At 38.4% G+C, this 9,528-nt stretch overlaps 1 protein-coding gene across 1 annotated transcript in view; it reads right to left on the bottom strand.

Moving 5' to 3' along the window:
- Positions 1-5,351: 5,351 nt before the first annotated feature.
- The window catches only part of LOC123511008 (sodium/potassium-transporting ATPase subunit beta-like), a 6,464-nt gene continuing 2,287 nt past the window's right edge, over positions 5,352-9,528 (bottom strand). Inside the window, exons 3-7 of the mRNA XM_045266633.1 lie at positions 8,685-8,804; positions 7,750-7,922; positions 7,031-7,138; positions 6,256-6,394; positions 5,352-5,977 (exon numbers count right to left, since the gene is read on the bottom strand). Coding sequence (XP_045122568.1) covers positions 5,871-5,977; positions 6,256-6,394; positions 7,031-7,138; positions 7,750-7,922; positions 8,685-8,804 — 647 coding nt within the window. The 3' untranslated portion in view covers positions 5,352-5,870. The remainder of the gene's footprint in view (positions 5,978-6,255; positions 6,395-7,030; positions 7,139-7,749; positions 7,923-8,684; positions 8,805-9,528) is intronic.

Genomic DNA, 9,528 nt, shown 5'->3' with positions numbered 1-9,528 from the left:
ATAGCTAGCTCACCACATATAACCTGACGTAACCTAATTTAACGTAACCTAACTTAATTAACGCAGGTGTAGCTAGAGTGGTTAATCTTCATGTGATCCTCTTAAAATTTATACAGGTGTTTCTGTATTCAAAAGCCTCTTTCGCTTAGCTGGGTACAAAATATGTGTATATATATTCCCTTTATGACATGTGAACAGTGATAATTCTCCTAAAGCACTCAGCCATCACACACCTTTACTCATCACATCTCTTAACATACACACTCCTTGTAATACACAGAGTCATCACATCCTCCCTGGCTCATCACATACTCTCCTACCATAACACATGCCTTACCACATTGATACATCACATATTAATCTTAACATACCCATTCCTTCCTTCTAAAACACTACACGATATCCCTTAACACACAAACACTTCCTTTTAACATACACCACCCTGAACATACTGAAAGGGCATACACACAAGGTAATACATCCACACACTCACACACACACACACACACTCACGTTCCCTCCCTCAGTGTGTTTCCTATATGTTTGCTCGTTAGTAACAGCAACGCTTACTCCCTCTTCACGTGCTCAGCTGTTGATTTCATACACTGTTTTAAATATGCCTCTGATTATTCTCTATTTCCAGTCGCTGGCGAGGCATTCAAAGCAGCTGTGTGTGTGTGTGTGTGTGTGTGTGTGTGTGTGTGTGTGTGTGTGTGTGTGTGTCTTTGTTTTTATTTGTGTCTCTGTATCTCTTTCTCTCTCTCTGTCTGTGTTTATGTCTCTCTCTCTCTCTCTCTCTCTCTCTCTCTCTCTCTCTCTCTCTGTGTGTGTGTGTGTGTGTGTGGACAATAATACCCTCCACTGCCTCAATTGTTCACATCATTGTCTCCCACTCGCCTCGTTTTATCTTTTGTATCTTTTCCGATGTGAATGCAATCAGTGTAAATGACTCGCGTGTGTGTTGGCGGCAGCGACAAATGACTAGATATAAATGAAAGGACCCTTTATTCTCCTACAGTCCTTTAAAATATCCAAGGAATCTTATTTTTTTCAACCCTCGTCCGATTTTTTTTTTTTTTTTTTTTTCATTATGGATTGTGAAGTTGATTGAGGGTGAAATTGATAGGACGTGTTTACATTATGAAAATCTATGTTTGTTTTTTTTACTTGAACCAAATTGTCTTTTAAACATTTTCTACTTTACTTTATTCATTTATTTACTTATCTATTTATTGCAACAGGAAAGCAGTAGATTTTTTATTCACCTTCCTATCTTTTTACCCTAGCTAGTCCTGTTCACGTCTAACAAAAATACAAAATGATCAGAATTGTTGGATATATTGCAGTACTAAATGTAATTATGACACCAAAAGGAACATTATTAGTGAACGAGGATATGATGCGTAAGAAATATATATTTGTGGCCTAATTAATGCCTTGCTCTGGGAAATACTTCATAGCATCATAATTACGTGGGAATATTAGTATACATACCAAATACACCTGACCTCTTTCCCTTAATTAACTTTAAAGTGGTCTATATTTAATTATCCAAAAGGTATCTGAAAAATTTTGCATCATTTCATTCATCACCTGTTGCTGTTGTGTGTGTGTGTGTGTGTGTGTGTGTGTGTGTGTGTGTGTGTGTGTGTGTGTGTGTGTGTGTGTGTGTGTGTGTGTGTGTGTGTGTGTGTGTGTGTGTGTTCTGAAAGGTTACAGACAATTAAATTTTCCCTTTGATGCCAAAACAGCGAGATCAAATTACCGAATTGAGGTTACAGTTAATTCATTTATCGATACAAAAGTTTCATCATTCACTTACCTGAAAATAAATGCCATGTTCCGTTTGATGCATTTCATTCTTACATAATACATATAAACTCTCTCTCTCTCTCTCTCTCTCTCTCTCTCTCTCTCTCTCTCTCTCTCTCTCTCTCTCTCTCTCCACCCGACACACGTACATCTCCATCTCTATTTAAAAGTTCTAAGCTACGGACGTATTTCATGCTGGAGCCAATCACTTTGTTCTGCTGCGTTCTGCTTTTCCTTTCATTCCACACTCCCTTCCGCTCACTTTGATACAACTCGCTGCTCATATTCGTAACTTCTCTCTGATACTTTCTTTTCGTCTCGGTCTTTTACACAGTTAAAACGACGAATTGTTGAGACCTTAAGGTATAAATGCTCCTTTTTCATGCGTTTCTTCACTTGCTGGTAGACACGTGGATAAACTCAATATTTCGTAGTAATGAGACTTTACCCGTTGCCTTTTATGTTTTCTTCGTCAGGGAGGAGGAAGAGGAAGAGAAAGAGGACGCTTTTATTGTGTCTATTTTTTTCTTTATCGTATTCTGAGTCAATCGTTCTTAGTAATCAGAAATAACGATTCTAGTTAGTGTTATGTCTAGTTTATGCTTTTATCATCACTTCTCTTCCATTACAGTGTCTCTTCTTTTCGTAGTGAAGAAAGGAAACACGGATAGCCACGTTTTGCAGGTAGTGGTGAAGGAAACACAGACGAGAAGTAAGTTTCAAGATATTAAAATTTTGTCCCAGACTTTTGGCTAACTCTAACGTTTTAGGAAACTGGCGATCAAGTGGGCCTTTTTAGTGATATTTTTTGTTGTCCTTGGCCAGCTTCCCCTCTTCCATAAAAAAGAGACTTCATTCTAGATCTAGTTTCTCAATATGTTTTTCAGAGGAGTATGCTAACGCGAAACCAGTCAGAAATTAACCCTTTCAGTACAAGGACGCATTTTTACCATGAATTTTGGGTACGATTTGACGATTTTATTTACATTAGGAAGGGTAAATAGAACTCAGAAAATTGATAACCAGAGTCTTCACTATTTTAATCCACACATAAGTTTCTGAAGCTGTATAAAATCACCAAATAGTAAGCAGAATGAATAAGAAAGCGTGTCATGGTACTGAAGAAGTTAAGCAATCATTCGGTCATTCCTCACCACACGTTCCCTTCACCACTATCTCCATCTTGTCACAGTCTCCTCTTCCCCATTTCTGCCTCGTCTTTTATTCCTATATTTCTCTCACTCCTCTCCCGTGCAGTTATTTTTTTTCATTTTTATCTTAGCGTCACTTTTCTACAGAAGCTGCTTGTTCAAACGTTCCTTCGTCTAATCTTGGCTACTTTTAACAGGCTTTAGTGGAGTTCATTGCAGCTCACGAGGGTGTTTTGTGATCATGGAGACACTTTAACAACAACTCCGCACTATCAATGGGGAAAAAACGCCCATGAAAACTTAACTTATCTTATCTACTACTTCCTTTGAGAATAAACGCTATGAGAGAGCGAGGGGTTGCAAACAAGGGCCCAATAGAAAAGACGAGATGCACCATTTTCTGTCTTACTATAACTCCTCTCCCGTTTTCTTTACGTTGCGGTCTTTCTCAATGTCATTTATGAAGCAGTATTCGTAGCCAAAGTGAAGAAAACGAGATGTACAGCTTAGGTATTACCGTGTTCAGTGCCAACTTGTTATTCCTCGTACGTTCTCATGCAGTTCACTGACAGCACTCTGAAACGCTTAGGCTTCTCACCATGACTACTTCACCAGCCTCCAGCGAGCATTGGCGGAGTTTTCAGGAGCGTTCACAGGATTCTAATGATGGTTCAACACAGATTACAAACCATCACTGTGAACACATCCATGATAACGCTGCAAATCATCTCCATGGTTTGCAAAAGTGGTCATTATGTGATTCCAAAGCGCTTCAAAATGCGAGCCAGCAGATCATTTCTAAGTAGATAAAGGTACGCTTTTAAAACGGCTCTCATTTCCAACTCTTTATATTATTGTCACTGCGATTCAGCAACATAGAATTAAAGGAGTCAATCCAAATTTTCACATTAACATGAATGTCCTGTCTTTTAATCATTCAGCTTACACCTTTGCAGCACCGGCAGTTTTCACACCTGCCCAGGAAGGATATTCAGTATTATACCAACAGTTCCGCATAAATCATGAGTTACAGGGCTGTATTCCCAAACGTTCCGCCGCCTTGTCTCGATTACTTTCAAAAGGCTGTAGTGGAAGTTCTTGCGGTTTTCGAGTGTTTTCAATTATTCTAGGGTAAGTTTAACAGGGATTATGTACCATCAGTGGACGAAACACTCACGAGAATCCAAAACAATGATCCCTGCGGCCTTTGAAAGCAATTGTTATAAGAGAAGAGAACGTTTCAGAACACAGGCCATAGCGAGTAGAATTCAATCCCCTTCAGTTGACTAGAAAGTAGAGCATCGAGGCTACCACAGATATCCACGAGACACCGACAAATGAGCAATCCGTCACCAACACGTCACATCACACACTACAATACAAGTTCCATTAGTGTTTCAACAAAATGTCTCCCGGGCGCCGAATACTTACCACGAAGGCTCCGGTGTTTGCTATTGTGTGTTCTACGGGCGGTGTACATAGTTCATATCATTGTAAATAAAGAATCCCTCGTTTTAACCTGTTTCATTTCAGCTCATACGTTTCAATATAACGCTAAGCTACTTCCAGATTATCTTCACTGCATTAACCCCTTCAGTAGTGGGACACATTTCTACGCTGAATTTTGGGTGAGATTAGACTATTTTATGAACATTAGGAAGGGTCTATGGATGTCAAAAGTTTAATGGCCACAGTTTTCACTATCTTAAACCCCACATGAGTATTCTGAAGCTATATACAATCACCAAATGGTAAGCAGAATGAATATAGAAACGCGTCATGGTACTGAAGGGGTTAAAGTAGGATCATGATAGGTTTGATCAAGAATTTCGAGTTTGATCATGTCTCATTTCAGTTCACAAGTTCTAAAACCGCCATAAGTCACAATGAGACATTTTCCGCATTTTAAAATAAGAAAAAAGATGAGTTACTGATGAGTTACTTCATACTGATCATACCAGCTTTGTCACTTATAAGTATCAATGTAATTCGTGATTTTAAACCTCAAATAATGCTACGAACCCATAATGGTGTCTGTTTTAGTATATCGTGACAAAATTAATGAAAACAAAAATAATGGAGAAGAATAGGAGGAGGAGGAGGAGGAGGAGGAGGAGGAGGAGGAGGAGGAGGAGGAGGTGGTGGTGGTGGTAGTGGTTATGACGGATGTTCAACTCATTCTAAAATTCATATAGAATACAAAGAATCCTGACTTTCCTCCCTCTCAAGCATCACAACCTCCTTTCTTGGCACCACACAGTCAACTGAAGCCCAAACACAATTGTTCCTGCTAAGTTGCTGCTAACAGGAGGACGTGTTCAGACAGACATTTCAGCGTCTTATCTTACATTAAGCAAGCTATAGTAAAAGTGAATGAGGTTTTCAAGACTCTTAGTTATTTTATCTATAAATTTCTTTGTCTACATATTTGCTTATTCATTAATGTATATGAAGAAAAACACTGGCTAAGAGCAACAAAAAGGGAAAAAACTGGTTATCTAGATACCAGTCCCTTATCTGGTTATTTACATATTTCCTTAATGTATTTCTACTAAGAAGCAAAACTGGCTCAGGGTTACAAAAAGAGGAAAAATGGGATTATAGAGATACCAGTCCCTAAAGAAAAAAAAAACTAAGAAAAAAGTTAAGTGTATTATACAAAACTGAAGGATAAGTGTCTTGAAACCTCCAACTTGAGAGAATCCAAGCCACCAGAAAGGGGAGATATAGAAGTAGATAATGAGTTTTAGAGTTACCAGAAAAAAAAAAAAAAAAAAAGAGGTGAAGAATTAAGAATTACAGATTAACTTTTGTGCATGAAAATCCAACTAATCTTCTCCGTGACTTGTGAAAATACTGCTTGTGAGTTTAGCGTGTTTCAAAGTACAAGCCTTGATCATCGCCGTCTTAATAGAGGTGGAAGTAAACAACTGCTTCTCCTGTCAGCCGCTTGTTGATTCGATGCTCAATGTTGTTAGCCCACGCACGGCATCGAACCTTCACCTTTTGATCAACTGCCGGGGAAACATGCATATCCATTAGGTTAAAGATTATAAGGCGAATTCTTCTTTGCATTCTATACGTAGTTGTTTAGTTACGAGAATTGGTAAGTGAGGTATTAATGAAGCCAGAAGAGAACAGCAACAAGGATTAGAAAACGAAGAAGAAGAAGAAGAAGAAGAAGAAGAAGAAGAAGAAGAAGAAGAAGAAGAAGAAAAAGAAGAAGAAGAAAAAAAAAGAAGAATGAAAAAAGAAGAAAGAATAGGACCTCGTAAGATTGTAGGATTCTTACTAGGGAGGTTCTGGATGCGGACGAAGACGAATGGAGAGATGTATCCTTCTTGATTGAAGAAAGGGAAGAAGTTGACTGGAATACCTGGTGACAACTGCTCAATTTTTACGTCGTCACTCTCACACCACACCCACACGTACTGCAACACATCATCACCATCAGCATCACTATCATCATCATCATCATAGGGCTGACCGTCTCTTCCAGTTCACCCAAGCAAGACTTTTCTCTGTTCATCAGTTTATTTTTTTCTTTTTCTGCCTATATATTTTTTTTTTCTTCTGTCACTATTAGGTTGTTATATTTCTATTCCATATCTCCATGTACAGATTCATTTTTTTTTTTTTTTTTTTTGTCTCTTTAAAAGTCATGGAAAAATGTTTATAGCTGTTCCCTTAACCACTTCAGTACTAGGACGCGTTTCCACATTCATTCTGTTTACTATTTGGTGATTTTATACAGCTTCAGAAACTCATGTGGGATGTGTAAATAGTGGAGACTGTGGCCTTTAATCTTCTGACCTCCATAGTCCCTTCCTAATGTCAATAAATTGGCTTAATCGTACAAATCTCAAGATAAAAATGTGTCCCAGTATTGAAGAGGTTAACATTGGTCTTTATTTACAAATACTTAGCTCTCTCACCACGACGGTTCCCAAAAGCCACAAAGATGATTAGCCTGTTTCCTTGTAGCCTCAAAAGAAACGGTCTTTGAGGTGAAACATTTCTGAGTACACTAGATTTAACTTCACGAAATACTCGCAACATGAACTGACCTTCTTCACCACCATATGTGGATCTGCTACTGAGCTGTTGAGATGTTGCTGTAGACCTTCGGGGAGCTCGTCAAGATAATGGTGCGGTTCAGGCGTCCACGAGAACATCTGTGTGTGTGTGAGAGAGAGAGAGAGAGAGAGAGAGAGAGAGAGAGAGAGAGAGAGAGAGAGAGAGAGAGAGAGAGAGAGATAGTAATAATAGTGATCACTTTGTGTGTGTGTGTGTGTGTGTGTGTGTGTGTGTGTGTGTGTGTGTGTGTGTGTGTGTGTGTGTGTGTGTGTGTGTGTGTGTGTGTGTGTGTTTCAATCTCTACACAAACAATTCCCTCTATTAATATAGTATTAAACTGAGTATTACAATAAAAGCACCATATTTGTAACATGACATACACGCTGACCCTAACCTAACATAGTCAATTATATATATATATATATATATATATATATATATATATATATATATATATATATATATATATATATATATATATATATATGACAGAAGCAAAAATATACTCACACACACACACACACACACACACACACACACACACACATTTCATCTCATCTCTCTCTCTCTCTCCAAATAATAAAGAATAACAGATAACAAAAAAAAAAAAAAAGAAAACCAGCTTGTGTTCATTTTCCTTCTCTTCCTCTTAACAACCTAAAAGTAAAAGCAAAACTAAATCTCAAACAAGAAGAAAACCACACCTTACCCTGTTAAGTTTCAGGAGAAGGCAGGGGGAGTTGGTACTGTATCCCCAGTCGTTTTCCTTGGAGCAGCTGGTATTGACGTTAAGAATATCGAAGTCACACAATGAACCAGCAGGAACCTCTTCACCAGGCACGCAGGTTACGGAGTTACTCGTAGGTGAGCGGTTATCATATTCTGCATTGATAAAGGCAGGTCAGTGAAGTGCTGGGTTAGATGTGTGGGTGAAGTAAAGCGACTAATTGTGACTTGGTAGAAAACCCCCTTTAACACTGGGACACATTTTTACCTTCAGACTTATGTACGATTAGACCATTTTATAGACATTAGGATGGGTCTATGGAGGTCAGATGATTGATGGCCACAATCTTCACTATTTTAATCTCCAACATAAGTATTTGAAGCTGCATAAAATCACCAAATAATAAGCAGAATGAATATGGAAACGCGTCATGGTAATAAAGTGGTTTAATAAATGAATGGATGGATGGATGCTGAGTGTATTGATAGATAGATAGATAGGTTAGGTAGATGGATGAATGAGAGTATATAATGAAAGAATTGCAAGTCTCGTTAAGCACTGAAATGAAAAATGTTTTGTTCTCTCACCACTACTATGTTCAAAGGCCACAGAGGTGACTAGTTGGGTTATGGTGAGTGTTTTCCTGTTAATAAGATAGTAATATTGTTAATCTGTCACTAGAACCGTAACACACACACACACACACACACACACACACACACACACACACACACACACTTAGAAACCCATGTGACTATACTAAAGCATGTGGAGATACGGAGTAAGAGTTTCAGAATATGGTCCTGAATGGCATTACATTTTCTAAAGCATGGTTCACATAAGACCAAAGAGACGATTTATTTATTCATTCTGATTACCTTTTCTACAACGACATGAACGCCCAAAGCAACACTCACTCTGCAAAAATTCATTGATGGAGTAGATATAGGTAAGCGCAGTGTCTCTGAAGCCCGGTTCGTAGATGATGGTGGGGCGCAGGTCATCGGAATAGAGGAATTTGGGCCGGTAACTCAAACCTGAAAAAGGCAACAATGTAGACTGAGTGAAGAGAAAGAGAGGATCAGGGGTTATCATTAAATCCACTTCACGATATTCTAAGGCCAGTAGTCTTAACCCCTTCAATACTGGGACACATTTTGTACCTTGAGATTTGTGTACGATTAAACTATCTTATTGATATTAGCAATGGTCTACGGAGAAGATTAATCGCTACAGTCTTCACTATTTGCATCCCCACATGAGTTTTTGAAGTTGTATAAAATCATCAATTAGTAAGCAGAATGAATACGGAAGCGCGTCACGGTACTGAAGGGGTTAAACGCTTAGCTCTCTCACCACTATTATTTTCCAAAGGCCTTATTTGAAGATATTCATGTTTTATGGTTCCGATGATGGACTGCCAAAATTTCTAGATTGTCATTAGGAGATGTTGTTTTGAAAATCCGGCTAGTCGTCTCTGTGGCCTTGGAAAAATGTGGTGAGAGAGCGAGGCATTTCTGAATACGACAGTTACTAAGAACCATTTTCCTAGACGCTTTCACTCATCAGCACTATTTCCATTGGTTACATAGATTATTAGTCTGGTTCTCATAAGGGGTTTAGCAGAAACTTTGCCAAACTATCACTGCAATGTAAACACACTTGTAAAACTTACTAACCTCTGCTACAAGCTGTTAAAGAATAGGTGAGATTACACACCGAAACGTTTGGTAATATCGTCTTAAATCTGAGGCTCATTTG

Source organism: Portunus trituberculatus, chromosome 30 (assembly GCF_017591435.1).
Source record: "Portunus trituberculatus isolate SZX2019 chromosome 30, ASM1759143v1, whole genome shotgun sequence".
NCBI lineage: Eukaryota > Metazoa > Arthropoda > Malacostraca > Decapoda > Portunidae > Portunus > Portunus trituberculatus.
This window is presented reverse-complemented; position numbering and strand designations above follow the sequence as displayed.